At 33.3% G+C, this 24,487-nt stretch overlaps 1 protein-coding gene across 1 annotated transcript; it reads left to right on the forward strand.

The window, feature by feature from the left end:
- Positions 1–7,319: 7,319 nt before the first annotated feature.
- LOC122610175 (KH domain-containing protein At4g18375-like) lies at positions 7,320–10,410 on the forward strand. The gene is made up of 6 exons (XM_043783169.1): positions 7,320–7,880; positions 8,176–8,589; positions 9,054–9,299; positions 9,381–9,554; positions 9,662–10,125; positions 10,230–10,410. The coding sequence occupies exons 1-6, from the start codon at positions 7,320–7,322 to the stop codon at positions 10,408–10,410; spliced, it is 2,040 nt and encodes a 679-aa protein (XP_043639104.1).
- Positions 10,411–24,487: the final 14,077 nt, after the last annotated feature.

The raw sequence follows: 24,487 nt of genomic DNA on the forward strand, positions 1-24,487 counted from the left end.
CTCAGATTGGTTTTTTTGGTTTATTTTTGTAGTACATCAATTTTGACTGTTTAGTTTGACTTTTTTTTTTTCTTCTCTTTTTTTGTGTGTGTATACTTTTTTGGGCTGAAAAGAATATAGTGAAAGCCTTTTGCAGATTTGCAGATTTTGTCGATGGTTTTTCCCGACTACACCTCTCCCCCATTAAGACCACTCTACAAATTCCTTTTCTTTTTCCTGACTATGGTAGTGAGTGCTCATAAATAGAAATATCTTTGAACGTTACTTTGCTTGTTATTTTATTAAAAAATGATTAATCACCTAAACTTATATATCTAGAAATCAAGTTAAAACTCTAAAAATTTGACATACGGATTTTATTAATTTTTCCCTCTGATTTTTCAACATATCATTATTTTTAATTAGGTTGATTTGTAATAATATAAATCGGGTTTTTCTAGACATTGCTCCGAAGGCAATGGTTTAGAATTCTATTTATGGACATTATTTTCTCAGCACTAATATTAATATTACCTGTAGAATTAATTAGCAATTGATTCATCCATTTTTTTTCAAACATTAATTCTATCATTAACTTACTAATGGAAGTTAATTCACTTATATATTTCAAGCATCAATTCACTTGGGGTCATTCGTAAGTTAAAAGCAGAGACTATGACCCCAAATTAAAAGGCATAACATCCTAAATTTGTAAGGGAAAAATAATAAATTCTTCTAAATATTAGCTTAGAAATCATCTTGAGACAACTAAAAAAGTTATATGTGGTAATTACTAATTCTCTTTCCTAATCTTACTCCTGTTTTTTCATATGTTATCATCTTATAGTTAGGAGGATTATTAGGCTATTTAGTTAGGAGAAAATTTTTTCTCTTTGTAAATATAACAAACACAATGTAAATAATTATCATGCAATAGAAATACTCAAAATTTTAACTTCAACTGAAACTATATATATTTTGTGATACTAAATAAACATTACAAAAATTTATTTTTGCTGAGTCATTATATTTGATTTCAATGAAGTAAAAATGAATGTTGTATCAATCGAAAATTGTGTATATGGCGTTTTTCTTTCGGATACGTGTTTATTATTCTAAATGCAATATATAACTATGAAAAATATTCATGTTTTTGTTTGGCAAAGATGAGCCTGTATATACTAGTTAAAGAATCAAGGGAAAAAAATTATGTCATATTTGACATTATTGCTCGATTGATAGAAATTAGCGAAATATCAGCATCTCAATGGGGTGAATTATTGCTAAATATATGTATAAGTATATCTACCATATAAAAAGATGTAAAAATTATCCACATATTAGGAATTTAATTATTAAATGAACATTATTGTCCATAAATAGAATTCTAAACTATTACTTTGGGCAATGTTTAGAGAAACCCAAATCTAACATATAAATTAGATTGATTTATCATTATCCTATTTTATTTTACATATATATACCACACATATATATCAAAAGGGACCGCGTCGTCTTTCACTTGTTGCTAAGAAATTGACTAGGCCGGGTGACGAAGTGGTACAAATGGTGTTACAAAGTGACAAACTCTTGGGTGACGAAGTGGTGCAAGTGGTGTTACAAAGCGACAAACTCTTAGGTTCCAACTGAAGAGGCCTGTTGCAAGTATCGACGATTCTCAAACAATAACAATTTTCATCTTTTATTACGAGTAATTGTGTAGAATGGTTTCGTGTCAACGACGAGTTGAAATCAGTCAAATATGCTTTATAAGTTATATAGTCAAATATGCTTTATAAGTTATATAAGTGGTTAAAGCTGAGTTTTCCGATTAGAATTTAAGTCAGTCTTTTCAAAAAATTATAATGTAGTTAGTTAAACTTTTGAAATTATAATGTAGTTAGTTAAACTTTGAGAGTTAGGAGTTGTGGAGTTGATTCTTCATTTTAATGTGTTAATTTTCATCATTGTTAAGTTACACGAGTATTTACTAAAACCAATAACCATGCACTCAACAAATCTTTCCATTATTATCACCAATAGAATGAGAATTCTTATTACCATTCGATAACAATAACAATGATACTAAAGGACTGTATCATCAATAAAATATGTGTGATTCTAAACAATAGTTGAATGCTTGCAATTAAACAAATACAAATACAAATACAATGAACGAGATAAGATAGTGTGTATAGAAAAAAATTCTTTAAGAATTAGAGAGAGCTGATATAACAGAAAAATACAGTAACATCATACCATACATCTTGATTAATTTACAACTACCATACCGTAGAAACAGTTAAATGTACAGATTTAATTAGTAAGCATATAATGGATCTTTAGAACTCTCTTTACTAGACATTGCATCTCTTGAACAAATTCTTAGCATGACAAAAACTTATTCCTTTGTTTTATTTGTTAAATGCCGTACAAAACAAAAGGAAGAAATGATCTCAAACACCTTAGTCACCAACTAGCTTCTAGCTATGTCTTCTCATCTTTTGGCCTTTTATTTTCATCACATAATAGGCTCCCATTCTCCACCCTTAACCTTCAAACACGTCAACCCTTCATCACCATCTCCATATAAAACTTGACACCTCTCTTTCTTTTGCTTGAAGGCTACGGTTTTGAACTCCCATTTCATTCATTTCATCACATCATCGATCAATCACTCTTAGCTAAACTATTCGAGATCTTTTCGAGTGTGTTTCGACTCCTGTTCTAAAATCATTGTTTTCGGGAAACTCGTGTTCATTAATAAGGTAATTCTGGCCACTTTTGTATAATAATCACGTTAAGCAAAGAGAGATCAAAATTGTTTTGGGATGAAAATACATGTTTTGTCAATTTATAAAACTATCTATATCTTTATGTGGAAAACATGCTTAATTTTACTACTCTCTTGCGATACACTATTTTTACTGTGAGCTTCATGAATTATTGTTTGAACTATTGTGGGTTACTATTACGTTGGGCACAACTGTTAACTTGTTTGTGTATGTCGATGCAACTATCACTCATAAAATCCCCTCAAAATGTTTGATGTTGTGAAATCATCGCGCGAATATTATTGATAGTATTATTGGGGCCTGACTGGGTTAGTCATACTAACTAGAGAAACATACATAATAATATTTGAAGTAGTGTCTGAGTGAAACATTATTAGAGCGGTAAACGATATGTTAAGACATTGACACTCAAGACATAACATGCAAAACAACTACTGCTTATGATATTTGTATGCGTTACATTATTATTGGATCCTCGTGGTCTACAAAATCTCTAAAAGGAATCATGTGCTCGACCTTTATGAAAAACATCATAGTGCGAGGCACTACAATATAGAGTATGACGACTATTTTAAAAAAGGGTAATCTAAACATTTATACATAAGACAATTATGGACATTCTTTTCAAAATATATAATAAAGTAGTTAATGACACTGTGGTAAGCAATGGTAACTTAAGTTTTGGGGTTCACGTCAAACTTTATCAAAAACCCATGAAGTCGCAAAGTTTATGTTGACATATTTTAGTGTATTCTCATGTAATTAAGACACTCAAACTATATGTAAAGGAAACATACTTTTGGGAGTCACAATTGCATATCATGAAGATAGGGAGATTTTATTGTACTAGTTACTCAATGTAAACTCTTGTACTACTTTTATACCCAAACAATAAGGTTATATCAATAATATTTCGAGAACGTCTCATTTAGAGGCCGTTTGTTATAATCTGTGATTGTGATCTCGATAAGTCACACCCCTTGATTCCGCCTTATCCGGGATGTGACAATAAAAAATTACTCGCAGCTCAGGTCGAGCTAAGCTCGGCTCGACTCGGCTCATTTACAAATTTTCAGGTCCATACTAATTCGTAGACAAAGCCATAGTTGTTGACCCATAACTTTTGACATAACTTGAAAACCTGAATTTTTGACTCTTAACTCAGAATGTGACCCGACTTGTAAAAGTGAGAACACTTTTATATATAACATAATATAATATTAGTATAATATAATTATACGTATACTATATTTAAACTGTCGACTTAAGGTTTTTGAAGGTTTTAAGCAAGAACTAACTTTTGGGACCTAATTCATTAGCATATAAATTAAAGTAAAAAAAAGTATCTAGATTTATGTTATTGAATAACTAAATGACTAATAATAAAAAGATATAGATGTTGACGCAAAACAAATAAAGGTGTTACTGTAATGCAAATTATATAATGGTACATAGTCCAAAAGTCCAAACATTAAGTCTAGTATACAAAATATTGAGACCCTAGATTTTTGGAGCTAAAGCAAACGCCTAATCTCATAATACTACTGAGCGACTTTTGTATATTTGGAAACAAAATATAAGTTGATTATCTTAATGCATTTACCAAAATATTACATATTCGATTTGATAGTTTTGAGTTATAAACTTATAATATCTCTAAACTCTCATTAAAATAGAGTTAAAAAAAAATACATATACGATATATAATATAATGTAACAAAAAATATATAATATATAATAGTATATAAACATATAGACATTATAAAATTACAACAATAAATGATTTTCGTTTTTCTTCGGACTCAAATGAGCTTGTGACTCGTTTTGAATTTGCTAAAAACACATCCTCACTTATAAAAATAAGAAGCATGTAGGAGTACTCCTAACGCCCCCGTCCCTTACTCGTCTTTCACCTGTCCTTCTTTGAGGGACGAGTATACACCGTTAGGCGCGACTCGTCCTTAATTTGTCCTTGACTCCATCCGTTCTCTAAGGACGGAACTCGCCCTTAGTTTTTTTCTTTTTTCCTTAGTGAGATAGAAATATAAAATGAAAGAAATTGTGAGTCTTGAACTAGTGCAGACAATCCGTTAATGGGCTAACAGAAACTAGTCCCAAACATTTTTGGTATAATTCTACCTTTTTACCGACTAAACCCAAACATTCCAAGGACCAACACTCCAACAGTAGCCGGTTAAAAAGGGCGCCCGTTGAAAAAAAAAAAGAGTAAAATCAAACCTGTAAAACCTTTGGTTTTCCCCAATTTCACACCGGCCCGCCCTGGTTAATTAACTGTCACCATTTTCATGGAAACCCAGTTACTCTAATTTCATCTGGTATTCGTAGGTACTTTTTATAACTTTAATCTAATTACAGTACTATTTTGTATAATTTGTTTTTGTTTTCTATAATCTTGGTGCATTTTGGTCTTTTTATAGTTGGATCATGGAAATAAATGTACATTCATGTTGTGTTTTATTTTATTATTATTTTTTTACTGTTCACAAGGAAAAATCTAATCTGAAAGTTAAAAAGTGAAGAGAAGACAGAGAGAAATTTGTTGAACATGCATTATTTTCTGACAAAAAAAAGAGATTAAAGTTGATTGAATGTTATGTCGTTGCATGCAGTTGGTGCTCGCAGGTTGTTCCTAGTTAATATATATAGATATAGATGGTAATGGACTAATGGATGAAATTTCATGTATCTAGGAATCCTAATGAATACAATCAATAGTCTATGTAGTTATAGCGGTACACAATCAAATAAAGGTCAAGGACCGATATTTGAGATATCGGTTATCATCGCAGTGGGATAGTAGTGAGATAGCAGTACTATTATCTGAAGTATTAGTATCTATTATGTTGTGGGCCAAAAAAATGCTATAACACCAATATCAGTAAAATAGGTCCTATAATAGTGGGACCACTATTTTGCCTGAGGGTCCGCTAAGTGCTAACCGCTATAGCACCACTATTGATAACATAGAACCTAGTGATCCCTGCAGTTAAATTTTGTTTTTATGCGGATCGTGTTAAAGATATAAGTGATATATACTATATAGTGATTATAAATATGTAGTATTTGGTATTTCCTATCTGATGTTCCTTTTTGACTTCTGTTTTGATTGTGAATTTGTGATTAGCATAGTCTCTGACCCATCTGGCATGGTGGTGGTGTAAGAAAGGGGAGTGAGGGTGACGACATCGTGTCACATTTTTGATGGGCGGGAGGAGACGGTCATGTGTTAGATTTTCATTGGTACAATTGGATATTGAAAACGGGGCGAGTAAATGTTTTTCATTTTTGCTTGCATTAACAACTCTATATAATTAAGATAAATTCTTTTTATAAATGGAAACAAAACCCAATTTAGAATCTGGCATCTTGTGTTAATTTGAAGATTTCTTGGTACTTTTTGTTGATCATTTCATTGACTAGTAAGTATATTGTTTCCAATTAAAAAGCAAATAATTTTTTGCTGTAATGCTATAGGTGGTAAAAATCTGAGTCCCAGTGTGCATAAGGACACGGGTCTTTTATCTCGTGAGATTGCAATTTGTACATATATATTACTAAGCTGCAATTATCATAATTTAAATAAACTGATGATTATAAATTTACTAGAGTCATGCCCACGCGATGCGGCGGTGTAATGGCAGATGTGACGGATTGTGGTCGCGCACGGAGATAGCCGTGGCGGCGGCGGTAGTGAGGACGGTTGGTGGTGGCGAGTAGTTTAGGATAGTTTTGATGAATTGTTGAAGCTTAAAATCAATATTGAAATTTAAGTTCAATGTTGAAACTCAAAAGGAGATTTGAAATATAGTATAGATAAGCATACACAGAGTTGTAAACCAAATGACCAGTAATTGACAATTGGTTGGAACTTCTGGACCAAGTTCGAGTCTCACTCCATAAATTCTTTGATTGGCATCACTTCTCATGATCCTTAACTTGTAGAAGGGTTCAGGCCAATAACAAAATAGATGAAAAAGGGTAATTGTATTTGTTGATCAATATGTGTGCTGATGGTAAATTGCTTTTATGTTCATGCCCAGTTCTTGAATCACAAAGGCGTAATTAAATTCTACGTGGGCTTAATCTGGTTTACATAGTATCAGAATATCAGATTAATAAATTTTGTAGATTGGTAATTCAACCTAGTTAAGAAAGTTCAGCGAAGTTGAAAAAACTTAGTTTAAGTTAAAAAAACCCATAGCAATTCGTGATAGCGTCCCTCTTTTGTGGCAATATCGCTTTGTTTTCAATTCATATCGGGCACACAAGCTGACAAGCACACATGATGACACATCTTATTTGATGAAAAAACAGAGAAGTGGGGCTAAAGAAATCATAAATTTTTCTGGTGTTATAGAATTATTAAGACTTTAAGAGTTAATCTAAAGATGTAACTTCAGTATTTTATATGCTAAGGATAATTATACGCACTTTAGATATCTATAATGTTACCATCTATTCTTTTGCTACACTGATGGGATTTATCTGGTTCGTGTGTGATTCAGCAGAAGAATTTGTGGCAATATGGATGATAACAAGTGCTCCCCTTACAAGAGAAACCGCAGTCCCTTCTCCGAGAAGGGCGGTAATAAAAGAAGAAAATATGGTGATCAGTCATGTGAAGACTCTAATGCTTCAGAGACAGTCTACCAAATACTATGCGACTCTAGGAAAATCGGTGGTGTGATTGGTAAAGGTGGTCGGATAGTTGAGGCCTTGCGTGAAGAGACCCAAGCTAAGATCACAGTTACTGACCCGGTTTGTGGTTCAGATGAGCGAATAGTCTTGATATATAGTTTGTCAACAAAGAAGCCAGTCAACCACACTACCGATGGCAATTTAGAGCTCCATTGTGCTGCCCAGGATGCTTTATTAAAAGTTCACGATCACATTGTTGAAGAAGACGTGATTGCGGAAAGTGGGGTCACTGCCCGACTGCTTGTTCCAAACAATATAGTTGGGTGTCTTTTGGGCAAAAAAGGTGATGTCATTCAGAGATTGCGAAGTGAAACTGGTGCGAACATACGAATTTTGCCTTCATATAAGCTTCCTGTGTGTGCTATGAATACTGATACGTTGGTTCAAGTAAGGATTTCAATTCTTATGCTACTCATATATCTAACAGTAATTTTTTTTTGAACGGCATTCTATATTACTACTCCTAAATTACACATATGTCTGGAAACTAGGACTCTCAAAAAACTCCTATTAATCCACCCCCTCAAATGTGGGAAGTGGGACTCGAACCCAGGTAGATCCTCCCAAGGTCAAAGACCTTACCAATGGGCTACCAACCCCATTGGCTAACAGTTATATATACTATTTGGATTTGGATGTGCGCATATAATTTAGGTACAGCTGATTTCTATAATTGTTGCAGATATCAGGTAAACCAGCTATTGCGAAGAGGGCATTGTATGAAGTTTCTACCTTGCTACATCAAAATCCACGCAAGGACAAACCTCTGTCTGGATTCCCCTATCCCCATAGTCATCGTATGACAAATCTACTGCCACCTGCAAATCCATTGTGGTCTGACCGTGGTTCACATGTTCTTGAGCACTCGAGATTTGGATCTGTTGATTTTTGTGGTGATCGTCCTGTTTCATATGGCCGGGAAGCTCTAGTTGAGTTTTCAATGAAAATTCTTTGCCCTAATTCAAAAATCGGAGAGATAATTGGTAAAGGGGGATCCAACATTAGGCAATTGCGGAAAGAGACCGGCACCGATATACATGTTGATGATATAAGAGAAGACTCAGATGAACGTATGATTTGTGTCTCATCATTTGAGGTCATTAACTATCTTATCTTATATCTTATACCACTAATACCTATATATAAAGCTTTTAGGCCCTACTATTATTTGAAAATTACTTAGAGTTCAAGATGCGAAATGACATATATGCTCCTCAAAAGTCAACAAATTAATTGTAGACTTATATTAGAAATAACATTTATCCGTAAATATCAATTTGAGCATACTCATATGTTTAATATTAAATAGACAATTATCATTAATTTTTTTTATATGTAAATAATGTGTAATTCTAACAAGCTACACTCCAACAAACTAAAATTACATTAGAGTTATACAATTTAATTTTTACCATAAATCACCAAGGTCCAAATAAATCCAGATATTATTAAATGTTTTTTGACCTGCCGCATCACGCGGGTATAATGCTAGTAATTATAGATGTGTATTTCATGTTGCGAGGGGTTAATCATATTACTCCTTTTGCAAATTGGCTTTAGGATTTGTGGAATCCAAGATCACGAACCATTAATGCAATCCTTATTTTACAAGACAAAACGATGGACCCTTCTAAGAGAGGAATCATTACTACTAGATTACTTATTCCTTCCATCAAGGTTGGTTGCATTCTTGGACAAGGAGGTCAAATAATCGATGAAATGAGTTGGAGAACCAAAGCGGATATCCATATATACTCCAAGGAAAAGAAGCCCAAGTGCACCGGTCGAGATGAAACGCTCGTGCAGGTAATGCTCATGAGCAGCTCATTCTGCCGTGTTCACTTTCGTCTTTGGACATCTGAAAGTATTATCGTTTTGATATGTTAGGTGTCTGGAACTTATGTTGCTGTTAAACATGCATTAGCTGAGATTGCATCAAGATATAGAGAAAGATATCTTCGAGATGCAAAATCTGGATTAGAACCTTCTCCACCATCCATGTCACAAAGAAACTTACCTGTTGTCCAAGCGAGTTGCTTTGGTGGCTATGAACCTTCGAAGGTCTGTATTGAGCAATATTGGATATTAATTTTCCATCGCAGTTTGTTGTAGTCATATAAAAATATAATAATGTGTTTTTTTTGTAACTCTGATCAACTGATGTTAAGGGTAGTGGAAGGGAGTATGAACCAACTAGTTATCCAGCTCCACCAAGGGACTATGGGCCTTATAAACGCTCAGCTTCACCAGGGGATTACAAACCTTTTAGCCACTCAGCTTCTCAAAGGTATTATGAACCTGATAGCTATCCGTCTCGGTCAAGGGAGTCTAAACCATATACCTATCAAGATCCTCCAAGGGACAATGAACCTTATGGCCATGCGGGTGCTCCAATGGTCTACAAACGCTATAACGATCAAGTTCCTTCAAGGGACTATGAACGATATATTCATCCAGCTTCTCCGAAGGACTATGAACTGTGTAGTCTTCCAGGTCCTTCAAGGGATTATGCTTCTTACGCTCCTCCAAGGGACGATGAACCTACTAGCCGTCCTGGCCACCCTATGTATTATAAATCTCGTAGCCATTATTCTTCTTTAAGGGACCTACGACGCTCCCCTAATGCCACTGGGTAATATAACATCACATTACATGCCACAATATGATCAATTGAAGTTTCTTTTAATTTTTATTTTTGGTCTTGCAATGACTCATTTTGTTCTATATTTACATCAGATATCCCGGCCATGTGGATGAGAAGATGCCAAGCAGTAGCCCGGTTTCTGCAATTGGAACTGGAGTTGGCAATGCTGATGAGGTAAGTTCCCAACCTTCCAAATTATTTCAACTTTCTTGTCGTGTTAATTCTTTCAGATCTGTCAACACTCAAAGTTTATTCATCTATATTATATGTTAATGTTATATGACTATATCAAATCTTGAAAGTACAATGTGATAAAATCTTGTGAATGTATAGATGACAGGAGCAACATTGAAGCCCCAAGATCTATATTATGGTGGCATTATAGAGTCCATTTCGGACACCACCCTTGATACTTACCTAGGCTACGGTGGACAAAAACGTCCTCGGCAGAATCTCTATCATGACAAATTTGTCCCTCATCGAGAACCTTACACTGTTATTACCAGACACTAAACCTCAAGACCTTCCCTCTCTCTACTATCATTACCAAACTAATCATCCCCAGCAAGGACAAGACTCAGAAAGTCTCTACCATTACACCATATTTAGGGGAACTCTGTTGTACGTAAATCTAAAATTATCAACGTGGTAGTCTTTGACCTTTTAGAATGTTTAAATGATCTTTAATATTATGCTCACTTTAAGCTTACCTAGTATTCTAGTGACATGTTTTTTATTTGCCGTGGCTGGAGAAATATACGCGTGTACAAACTGGAAATCCCAAAACAAATGTAGGATGGTTGATCAGTCCCATCATTCAATATTATCAGTAATCATTTCTCCGAAAAAAGGTTGGTTGGCCACTCGAAATGACTCTATATTGTGTGATGATTTATAGTTCTATTTTCACATCAAAGCTGTTGATTTTCTATCGTGGTTAAAGCTTTTTATCCATCTTGATTATAAAGGTTTGCTTTTGTCGTTACTTCGAACATGCAGATTAACCACACGTTTTTGGCTTTATGATTAGAGTACAAGGTAAACCTTAACCATAATGCGACACTTCACATACACGTGCTTATTATTGTTGACGCGTACTATATTAACAACCTTATCTCGAAAGAGAAACCTGGTTGCTAAGTGAAAAATGTCAACCTTAGATAGTTGCACATCGCAATTCCACTAAGCCTTGTTTTATGGTACAAACTACGAAGTGCAGTACTCTTTGCATGTTATCTAAGTCATCCACTAAGATAAGCCAATATGGATTGGACAACACCAAAAATGTCCTAGATTTGTGCTCTTTCCACTAAACCTTGTTATGCCTTTTTATGGAAACACCAATTCTATACCACAAATCTAGATCAATACATCTGCGTTGTACGTAGTACCAAATCAAGGATCTAGAATAACAGTAGCCAAGCCCCATGCTATAGTACAAAGTCACATAGCGTATATGGTGAAATGACAAGCTGATATGTCATATGTAACATGTCTCGGCATGTAGGTTTTTCTTTTGCTGCATTCTGAGTTGGGTCGCAATGGTTTGAAATACTATTGACTCAAATACTTACCTATTGTATCAATAATTAGGGCCGTTTGGTTCAAAGATTTCTATGGATACGATGGAAAGTAAGTTGAGTTTTTTTCCTTGTCTTGTTAGATAAACATAAAGAATCTCAAATTTCATTGAAATTTTTAGACCAAATGGTCCCTTGATATGTTGAGTTTTGATTTGGATGATATGTTATAAAGTGATAAGCAAGTAAAACAATTTAGGAGGATTTTTTATTTGATTCATTGTGATTCTTTTTTTTTTTGCCAAGAAGTATTTTTCTATTTCAACATGGTAGCCCACAAAAGAAATGCTCGTATGCATTTACGATTAATTATCTTCCGTTAGTATGATAGTTCACCATTTACCATTTTTTTTATAATTTAATATAGTGTGTTGCAACTAATAATATTTTGAATATATTAAAAGGTATGATGTTCAATTATTTTAGATTTTTAGTACAGGTTTTGACATGTTGAACTTTCAATCTACAACTTACAATCTTAAATATCACTTTCCAAATCCAAATAATAATTAACGTAGAGTACAATTTGCATCCCTAACTTTATTAGTACACACTAGAATTGTACCCGCGTGATGCGGCGGTGGTCGTGACGGCGACGGTATGGTGGTGGAGGCGAGTGTTGGTGGTGGATGCGACGTCGACTGCCGTAGATAATTCATATAAAAGTAATTGATTTAAAAGGTTAATGGAGATATTTTAGAAAAATAAAGGATTGATAGTATAATTTAATTATTAATGTTAAGAGAATAGTGTATGTAAAAATATTTTAAAGGGTTATAGCCTTGTAAGTGTAAATATTACATAGGAGAGCATTTTAGACATTTCCCCATGTAACTTTCTAACATAGGGAGTATTTTCTTTAATATAGAGTATAGATAATTACATGTCCACCCCACTTCGACTTGTTCCTCTTTTATATTTGGGTCCAAGAAGCCAAGATGGGTCCAATATCAACTTATATAGAGTCCCATCGATGAGTATCTAACAAAGTTATATAGTTGGTGCTTGTCATTTTATTCAAAACCAAAAAGGTCCGAACACCACTTTCTTGATTCCTTCGGGTGAAAATTGAGATTTTAAAAGGTTCATATTACCTCTTTTACATATTTATATCATATTTCTTTTATTTTTACAAAATACCTACGTTAACCCTTTTACATCAATTATTAAATCAAGTACTTGCACTACTTGACGGCGCTACCAAACCTGTTGTTGACTTGCCGCCATTGTTATTATCTTCACATTGCGCGGGTATCTCTCTATTATATAGAAAGTGTAGAAAACATTGTCAGCTATTAGTATATATATATTTTTTTTATAAAACGACGTGTTAGTTGGTTAGTGGTTTGAAGACATCTAAGCAGACAGAATGCTAGAAGTTGGAACCCGAAGGCACCCCTGAAGACTAAGACTGCAGTAACACGGCTCGCACGCGTCTGAAAAAGTAAATGCCTGAAACCATGAGAATTGAGATTCAATCCTTGGTCTTCAAGCCAACATCCCTCCCCCAGAACCCCCAAAGAGGGCCTTAGTTAGCCACTTAATCTAAGACCAAGCAGTTCAACTATTGGTATATTGATATAGTGAGGGGCAAAAAACTGGGTTTGACTCAACCCGAACCGAACCGATTTAAACCCGGTTTTGGGTCAACCATGGACTGGGTTTTTTTGGGGTTTTTTTAACCTATAACCAAAATCGACCCGATTTCAACCCGGTTACAATCCGATCCGAAAACCTAAATTGGTTACAACCAGTAGGGTTGGGTCAAACCCGATTATTGACCAGTCCAGAGTTTGGTTCGTTTTATTGTACACGCCTATATTGATCAATTGGTTAAGCTTTGTAGGGTGAAATCAAGCACATCTATTTAATATGAACATGCCTAACTTTTACAATCTCGTAATTATAAATATACAATTGAAACAATGTTTTGTGCGCTGTAACTTGAGAGTGGTGTTGCTATACTTATTGTTGTTAGGATTCATAACTATTATCAGAAATAATTACATGAGTACGTAGCGGAATGAATCATATGTAATATAATTAATTAAGAAAGTAAAAGTGAATGTGTACCTTTTAGCTTAGCTTCTAATAAATAAATAATAATGGTGATTATTATTATTTAGGGTTTAAAGTAAAACCCCTCCACGATCGTACACACGACACGTCGAACAATAACGGGAGATTTCTAGACCACTAAAAGCTAAAGCCCCAAGCTTGATTTACTTAAGATTCGTCAAACGAAGGAAACGAAAGTTTTTATAACCGTCGAAGAAAACAAGCCCACAATTAATGTTTGATCCAAGAATCGTTCAATGGCTCCGACATGGGGGTTTTGGGAATGTTTGGGGTGTTTCGTAGGCGATTCCCTAGTTGTCAAAGGGTTGTGAGCCGCTTTACGCCATTTGTGAATAGGGTTTTACTTCAAGAAGTCAATGAATCCCCTTGGATGTAGAGCCGTCCCTATATATAGGGATTAAGAAACTTGGAGAGGAGGAAAAGTAGTTAAGGTAAATTTTTTCCTCTTTTAAAGATATCTTTTTTATCTTTTGTTAAGATTTGTGGTGATTTCGTATCAGAGGTATTCGATTATCTGGTATATGTTTCCTTTTGTAAGAGTCTTAAATAGATATAAGATGTTCTTGTATATATCCGAAGCTCAGGAGAGTAATCCGAGAGCTTCGGGATATCCCCGAGTACGAAGGTCTATCCTTCGGAGACTATTGCTTCGTTCCTGTTAAGAAGATATACGGAGGTCTTTTGATATAAGAGGTAGAGCTCCGCATAGGGTATATCATCAAGCCCCCTAGTCTAAGAAGATAGACGGCTACGGGCTGTCTTGTTAGACTTAATTCTCGAGGGTCGAAAAGGTAAATAAATCTTAAAAGAAAAAATACCTTAGATTACCTGTCAGTTTGATCCGATCATTTCCCTAATGTCTGCATCCGCTCTGCCCTAATTTTCTCCGTCTTCAGGTCAGTTGTATTGTCTTTTTTATACCTAAAGATGATAAAATATACTTTGCAATCATTTTGCAACCTTTTGAGAACTTAAAATTGGTGCATTGGAGTTCTAGATAGATGTATGATGGTTCACAAAACGTGTATCATGGATCAAAAAGGTGCATAATGACCTGAATAGAAAAAGATCAAAAAAAAAAGTTTTAGGCGAATGTACTTTTTTCGTCCATATGGTTTTTCAAATAAACACTTTTAATCATCGCCGTTAACTTTTGGCTAAAATCATCCTTGTTTGCATTTCGTCCTTAGATCCGTTAATCCCCTCACGTGACTGGGCATTTATGTCTTTTCACCCATCTTCATGGTATCTCCCTAGGTTAAGTGCAAAATCCGTCCTTATGGTTTGTCGTTTTTGCATTTTTCATTCTTGTATTTAACAAACCCCCAAACAAAAATTTAATCAAAAACCAAAACAAACTCAAATCAAAAACCTATATATACGTATATACGAGGATCTAATTTAATACAGACCAATATGGCTAATATAAAATTTATTTTTCATAAAAAGATGTTATAAAACTTACGACAATTTAACGAAAATAGTCAAAATATAATTAAAATTCGCTCAAAATTAATACCAAATATGTACTTTATAACAAAATATAAGAAAGTTCACAAATTACAAAAAAATAACATTAAATATTATAAAAATAATTTTTAAAAAGTTCAAAAAATAAAAATTGAGAAAACTGGAAATACTGGAACGGTAATACTGAAAATACCGGAAATAGTTGTACCGGTATACCCTTCGACACCGGTATTACGATCAATACTACTGGCATTTAAAACATTGTATGTACGTGTTTACATTTGAAACTGATTGATCATATCCTCAACTGTAGGTATATAGGTTTTTGTTTTGTTTAGATTAAATTATTACCGGTAATTTTTGTTTGTTTTGTTTTGTTTGAAAAGTTTTCCTAGATTTGTTAACGGCGAGGATGAAAAATGCAAAAACGACACACCTCAGGGACGATTTTTGCACTTAACACTATAAAAAGCCGAAAATGCCCCTCACGTGACTTGCATGTGAGGGGGTTAACGACAAACTTATAACGGCAGGGACGAAATGCAAACCACATGGATAATTTTAGTTAAAAGTTAACGGCGAGAATGAAAAGTGTTTATTCGAAAAACCACAAAGACGAAAAAAGTAATTTGGCCCATGTTTTAATTTGTTATGAAAAACGTATCGAAGAGGCCGGTGCATTCGAATTAAAGAGCATAGAACACTTATAAATTTAGTAAAAAATTTTTCTTTTTAATTTCTCAGATACTATATAGTATATGGGTAGAAGATTAATTTGTAGATATTCGATTTTTTATACTACTAAGCTGATAGGAATGAGGCGCTACTAAGGGCGTCTACCCTAACCCCCTCCGCACCCACCCCAACCGCCCCCCCTGTTTTGTCCCTTCGTCACCAGGTACCCCACTCAAGTAGATGACCTGGCTAAGCATTTCTCCCTTCACGACCACAATGAGCTGCCTAACATTACACACTCCTTGTTCACATATGTTATCCATTTTAAATACACCTGACACTCCTAGGTTACCACATGGAACAAGTCCCCATACCGTGCTTCTTATACGCTACAACACATGATGCAAATCCCTCCTTCAAAGAATAACCTCACTCCCTTTAGTCTTAATGTAGATCCAATGATTTAACACTTCGTAGGTAATATTATTATAGCATTATGTAATTATAGTGATGTTTAAATTTTTTCAAAAAATGTTAGATAATGATGACTTTAACCCCACCATACATTATCACAAATTCTCAACCAGCTCAGTAATTTTAATATAAGCATTTATTTAAAGAAAATCATAATAGAATATTTTTTTATACACTTGCATAAGTTGTAAGGGCTAGTTATTATAAAATAATTAAAAAAGTAAAACAAATATTAAATCATGAGATAATGGATACATGAAGATTCATATGGTACAAATATATATATTAATGTACATAGATTTTCATGATCACATTGATTTTCTGTTAATAAAAAATGATTATTTTAATTTTTTTATTTTAATATTTATTATTTGAAACAGAATCATACATTGTAATAAATAATACTTTGTATATATAAAAAAAGATAATCATATTTGACAACATATATATAAAAATTAGATAGGTACCCGCCTGATGCAGTCGGGGCGGCGATGGATGGTGATGGTGATGAGCGGCAGCAGCAGTGACATTAGCGACAATAGTGATGACAATGGGTGGCGACGGTTGGTGGTGGTTGAGTGGTGGTGAGTGTTTAGGGTTAAAAGGTAATGTTAATATTTTTATTAGGAGATAGAGAAATGCAATAGAAATTGGAAAAATATTTATGCAGATGAGATCATTATATGACAAAAAGAAAAGGGACATGTTATACTATATCGGAATATAGATAATAATCCAATTTATCACTATTTTTGTCACTATGTATAGCACGATTATCCTATTCTGATATATATGATGTGTTTTGGAGAAGAAAACTATTATTATATAGTAATGTCTACATGAAATTTTGATTTAAACTAAATAATAATACTTATTACTTACGAGTTATGAGACGACTTTTACAAGTTGAGTCAATTTACACAAAAAACGAGTAGGCTTGCTGAGTGATTCTTTTTTCTGTTGACTCTTGTGTTAATTTGGAACGAGTCAATGTGAATAGCAAACTCTCTTTTCCTATGACTATATATATATATATATGAGTGAGTTAGATTAGGGACTCCTTATTTTAGGGACTGTTAGAAACTCAATCTAGACTGTCCATTTTCATCAGATCTAATCACCACTGATCATTTCCGGTGACATCTCCGGCCATATTTATCTCCGGCGAGACTTACACATGTGTAAGTACAACTTACACATTTGTAAGTTGAATAAAAATTATGATTCGGAGCGGGCTTCGCCCTTAAGGATAAACCAAAGCTGGTGGGGGTGATAGGTCATTGAGGGTGATAGGTCATAGTGTGATAGGTCATAGAGAGTAATAGGTCATAGGGGGTGACCGATGATGGGTGATCTACCTAAAAAAAATTGTACTTAAAACATGTGTAAGTTACTTACACATGTGTAAGTCTCGCCGGAGATGGTCGCCGTCGCCGGAGGATCATGGTGGTGGTCAGAGAAAGAGGTAGAAGGAGTCCCTAACAGTCGCTAAAATAAGGAGTCCCTAATTTAACTTTTTCATATATATATATATATATTTAATCCGTTTAATACGAATTTGAAAATAAACTCTAAGTTTATTACTCAAAAGTATCAAATATGTAATATTTTGGTAATGTATTAAAGTAATCAACTTATATTTTGTTTAACTACACTTAAAAACCCGAAATTTTGACTAGTAACTCAGAATATAACTCGACTCGTAAAAGTTATGACATTTTTAAATATTAAATAATTTAATATAATAATATAAGTATAGTTATATATAAGTGATATATTTAGAAGCAAAATATAAAATTACAAAACTCTTATCTTTAAGTTTGCACTAAAAAAAAAAATCAAAAATACATATATATTATACAAAAACCATAAATATAAATTATAATATATATGCATCATATGTATAAAATTACAATACTCATTGATTCATTCTTCTTTCTCTGACTTGAATGAATTTGTGACTCATCTTGATGTGGACCGAGTCACACCTCGATTCATAAAAGTCAAGACAAAAAAAGAGTCACCTTAAAAGTCGCTTTGTAAGTTTTTTTTAACTTGACTCGACACGACAGTCAACTCGTGAGTCTTGACTTATGTTATTTCGGAAATTCATATATATATTAAAAACAAAGGTACGGAAATGCGTGCAAAGAATAGTAACTGACCATTTTATTTCTTTGGGTCCGTTTTTCATTTTCTTAATGGGCCACTTCATTTTCTTTTGGACCCATCTTATATTTTTAATTTTGGACTTAGACAAATTATGTTTTGATCTTTTAAAATTGCTTCCAATTTGTTTACAAAAGATATCATATTTTAATTGCATATTATTATTTTTTAGGTTTGTAACATTTTTAAGATTATCTCATCTTATTACAACTGAATTATTACATAGTATATATACACATAACAATAAGGTGTATATTTGGAATATAACCATCTCCGAAAAATTTGTTTGCAATACTTATTAGTTTCAATATTATTTCGGTTGATGTTTTATTATTATGGATTATTATTTTTTCACTTTTTATTTTCAATGATTTAGGAAATTAGCTTTAACTATTTTTGCATTATTAATTTGTTTTTTTATTTATTTTAAAACTCTACTTTCATACTTATTATCTTTTAAAATTTACATAATGCATTAATCTGTTATAAAACTATACTGTTGATTTTTTCTAATTAATAATTTCTTACTCATTAAAAAATCAATATCAACTCAGGTTTGAGCTATATAATGTTTCTAAAAGCATGTAATAATTTTTACATAGTACAGAACACAATAAATATAATATATCTCGGGTAACGCCCGGGTAACGTATCTCGTTTTATAATAATAATTTAAAAATAAAATCGTTGAAGAAAGACGTCAAAATAAACATGTGTAACAGATTGTCATAAACTCATGTAAATGGTGCTTTAAATAGGACCCATCACACCATGCCATCCTTTATTTCAGTGTAATCTGAATCTGGATTGCATTTTCTTTTCATAACCTTTTTCTACTCTTATTTGCTTGTCTTTTCTATAGTTGGATTCATATTTTATAAACAAGCAAAGTAGTTATAATTACGAATTACCTTATCTTTGGTTTTTTGACTTCTTCCATGACTAGGAAATGTGGCACTAGCACTCGGCCGCCTCGCAATTTTTGCTGCTATTTTTTTTTAATAATTATTATTATTAATCTTTTTTGTATTATTTGAAGTAGAAAGTATGTCGACCGATTAATATTTTTTGTTGTTTCGAATAGTACTGCCTTGCCCCTCTTAAAATTGACCCGTCTTTTTTCTTTAAGGGTTGTTAACTTGTTATTTACTCTATTCTTTTGTATGAGAAGAGAGCTTACTTGAGAGCAAGTTGATAGCATTAAAATTGTACAAAATGATTAATTTTCTGGCTAAGTCAACTTCAGCGAATTACTGGAAGCTGAAGATGAAGAAATCGTTGAAAACAAATCTTCTATCATATAATGTAATAATAATAATATAACTAAAAGAAGAGGCCGGGGATACATTTGACACTCTTAATCCCCTTTTTGAGCCCAATCTTCTATTTTTCTAATATTTAATTTAATAAAATAATTGACCTTATTATTAATTAAAAACTCTTTTTATTCTTAAAAGTCACTCAAAGATTATTTATCTATATATACAACCTAGAAAAGACCCTCACATATTATTAACCAAAAAAAAAAAAAAATCTACAACCAAAAAAAAAAAAAACCCCTACGATCTACTACCAAAAGAGTTTTTTTTATTTATATACTTTGTTTATATTTAGTTATCATTATTGTTGTTTAACATTTAATTCTTATGTTATTGTTATTATTATCTCTTTTAATTTAGTTTGTTTTCCATTATATGTTCGTTATGACTTCTTATTTAACAACAAAAAATAAAACCACATTAGTTCATCTTGAAGATCTTAAGCCAGCACATGTTAACCATTATCTACGACTCCGTGTTGTGCATGTATGGATTGTTTCGGAATGGAACAAACCGAAGAAAATCAAAACTTTCGAGATGGTCTTTGTTGATAATTTGGTATGTATTTTTCAAATTATATACTTTGTTGCAACTTTTTAATTTAACTAAATTTTTTTAAAAAAAGGGGTAAACTAGAATAGTTTTTTAATATTTTAATTAATTTAATAAATGGCCGACCTTATTAATAAATAAAAACTCTTTTTTCTTAAAAGTCTCCCAAAAAATATTCATCTATATATACAACCGAGAAAAAACCCTCACATATTTTCTCAAAAAAAAAAACAAAAAAAAACACCTACGATTGACTACCAAAAGGGTTTTTGTATTTATATACTTTGTTCATGTTTTATCATTATTATTATTATTATTTCACTAACATTTAATTACTATGTTAATGTTATTATTATCTCTTTTAATTTAGTTTCATTTCCATTATAGGTTCGTTATGGCTTATTTTTCAACAACAAAAAATAAGACCATATTAGTTCATCTTGAAGATCTTAAGCCAACGCATGTTAATCATCATTTACGACTCCGTGTTGTGCACTATGGACTGTTTTGGAGTTGGACAACCTGAAAAAAATCAAAACATTCGAGATGGTCTTTGTTGATGAAATGGTATGTATATTTCAAATTATATACTTTGTTGCAAATATTTTATTTAACTAGATTTGAAAAAAATGGGGTAAACTGGAATCAATATTTATATGGAGTTAATTTTCATATGTTTCTTCTTTAGCTTTCATATTGATTAAGTTGTGATATTGGTTATATTGATGGTTGCTCAAATCATATTAGCTTTGATTAATATATTTTGAGATTATCCGTCCATTGGACGGGGTTGGGCACTAGTAATATAACTAAAAGAGCAGGTTGGGGGTACACTTGGCACTCCTAATCCTCTTCTTTGAGTTTAATCTTCCCTGATTATTAATCCTTTATTTTTTGATATTTTATTTGATTTAATAAATGACCTACCTTATTATTAATTAAAAACTATTTTTATCCTTAAAATTCTTCTAAAAATTATTTATGTATATATAAAACTTAGAAAAAACCCTCACATATTCTCAACACAAAAATACCTACGACAAAAAAAAAAAAACTATGATCGACTATGAAAAGGGTTTTTATTTTTATACTTTGTTCATATTATTATTATTATTATTATTATTATTATTATTATTATTATTATTATTATTATTATTATTTAACATTAAATTCTTATGTTATTATTATTATCTCTTTTAGTTTAGTTTGTTTAACAACAAAAAATAAGACTACATTAGTTTATCTTGAAGATCTTAGTAAATGCATCATTTGTTTGCAAGTGAAAGCCGACAACAAGAAACCACCCGGTTTACTAGTTCAACCGGTAACGCCGGAATGGAAATGGGAACGAATTGCTATGGACTTAATCACAAAATTACCAAGAATGATTAGTGGCCAGGACACCATTTGGGTGATAGTTGGCCGGTTGATTAATTCAGCTCACTTTTTAGCTATCCGGTAAGATGATAAATTTGACACCATGGCACGTTTGTACATCAAAGAAGTGGTATCCAAACATGGAGTGCCGATTTCCATCATAACCGATCGGGATACCCGATTCACTTCTATGTTTTGGAAGACGTTCCAAAGAGCAATGGGTACTCAACTTGATATGAGTACGACGTTCTATCCTCAAACTGACGGTCAAAGTGAGAGAACCATTCAAACCCTAGTAGATATGCTAAGAGCTTGTGTCATCGAGTTTGGTGGCAATTGGGATGTGCATCTACCATTATTTGAATTTTCCTATAATAATAGCTACCATGCTAGCATTCAAATGACGCCGTTTAGAGCTTTATATGGGAGAGTATGTAGATCACCGTTAGCTTGGGCGGAGATTGGTGAAAGCCAACTCATTGGACTCAAAATTGTTATTGAAACTACTAAGGTGATCTCACAAATTAAAGAGAAGTTGAGAGTAGCCCGTGAAAGACAATTGAAGTATAAAAAAATGAGACGACGCCCTCTAGAATTTGAAGTTGGCGATTATGTGTTGTTGAGGGTATCACCATGGAAAGGCGTGGTTCGATTTGTGAAACGTGGCAAGTTGGGTCCGAGACACATTGGCCCATTTAAAATCCTTGAACGAATTGGCTCGGTGGCGTATCGATTGGAGCTTCCTCAAAATTTGAGTGGAGTTCATAATATTTTCCATGTTTATAATCTCCGGAAGTGTTTGGCGGATCCAACACTTCACGTGCTTCTTGAAGAAATTCGCGTCGATAAGACATTGAAATTTGTGGAAGAGCCGATAGAGATTCTAGACCTGCAAACTAGAAAACTTAAGAACACTCGGTATACACTCGTTAAAGTGAGATGACAAGCGAGAAGTGGGCCCGAGTTTACTTGGGAACTTGAAGACTCCATGAAAGAAACCCCACTTATTTGACGAGTCTAGCTAGGATTGAATTTCAGGACGAAATTCCTTTAACGAGGGAATGATGTAACATTTGCGGTTTTTGACTTGTACTTAACGTAACTAAACGTGACTAAATGTAATTTGATTTCGCAATTTAGTGAAATTTTATTTAAATTGACCCGTTGACTTAAATGAGCTAAATGACTACTTAATATGGTTTGTTGAATCTTTTAATGCCTTTGTGATGATTTTGTGACTTATAATACGCTAGTCGGGTTATGTGATCTGGTCATTAGATTATGTGCTATGACATGACGTTTAATCTGACTAGAAATGTAATTGGATGATCCATGGGTTGACCCATGAACCATGAACCACCACCATTGACCCAACCCTATCCAAACACCCAATCCAAGTCTTCCACTCATTTATTCAATTATATCCAACCATCTTTTCTCTCTCTATCTCACTAAATGCATCCAACACACACACTCTTACATCTCTCTAAAAATTCTAGTCATTTAATGTCCATGTAACAAGATTTGTGCAAGAATCATCATTTATACCATCATCTAATCATCATATCGAAAACCAGGTTAATTAAGTACCAGAAATCACCATTTAGAGCTCAAATTCGGATTCAAAAGCAATTGTGGGAGGGTTTTGGTAAGCAAATTGTTCCTATACCTTTATTTCATGTTTATTATCACATCATTAAGTAAAACAAAGGAATTCTTGAGTCAAATACGGGCCAAACCCGTTTTTAGTCAAAAATTAGGGTTTTGAGTTACAACGTGGGTCAAAGATCAAATTCTTGGATTTATGGATGTATGGGTCGAAATTATGAAAGGGTTATGGTTGTAAACATACTCCTAAAGTTTTGTAAGCAAGTCTTGGTCAAATTTCGGGCATAAAGCTCAATTAAACTGAATTAGGGTTTTAAATAAATAAAAATTTGGTCAAAGGCAAAATGAATTTGAAATTGATGTTTGATTCAAAATTGTGTTATAAATTACGTTTGGGTATGACTAGTTATGCTTAACAAATGTGAAATTTAGTTTTTAAATTGAAGCAAACCGATCTAGACACCAAAATTAGGGTTCTTGAAGTTTGTGGGTCGAGGTTGACTTTTAGTCAACTGTTTTACCCACTTTATTCATCAATTGGATGACTAAAATCCCTTGATTTCCTGGCTACCGTCTGCTACGACACCCTTGGCATCTCAGGCGCTGTTGGCTGAAGTTGCAGCGTCTCATACGGCCCCATGACCGTATGAGACGGTGGCCTCTAAGTGGTTGTTTTCACCTTACGGTGAAATCTAAGTTTTACGCCAATAATCGACCATCTAGACGTTGAAAGTCCACATTCCAGACCACCGTAAATTACGGTGGTTAGCACCGTCTCTTATGACACCAAGTTTTGGCCCACCGTACCTTACGCCATCCCCCACCGTAGCAGACACTGTCCCATGATCCTCCACCGTAACCGACGCCAGCACCACTGTAAATTATGGTGGTGTGGTTCATGCGTTTTCCTGAATGATTCCTAGTCTTCCTTCCATGGTCCTTGGGTCACACCAACCTTTCAAATGAACCATATCTTGTCTCTTGTGGTGTCATATATAAGTTATACGAGTCATCTGAAGTCTTGAACCTAATTAGAGTCTCGATTGA

Source organism: Erigeron canadensis, chromosome 8, assembly GCF_010389155.1.
Source record: "Erigeron canadensis isolate Cc75 chromosome 8, C_canadensis_v1, whole genome shotgun sequence".
Taxonomy (NCBI): domain Eukaryota; kingdom Viridiplantae; phylum Streptophyta; class Magnoliopsida; order Asterales; family Asteraceae; genus Erigeron; species Erigeron canadensis.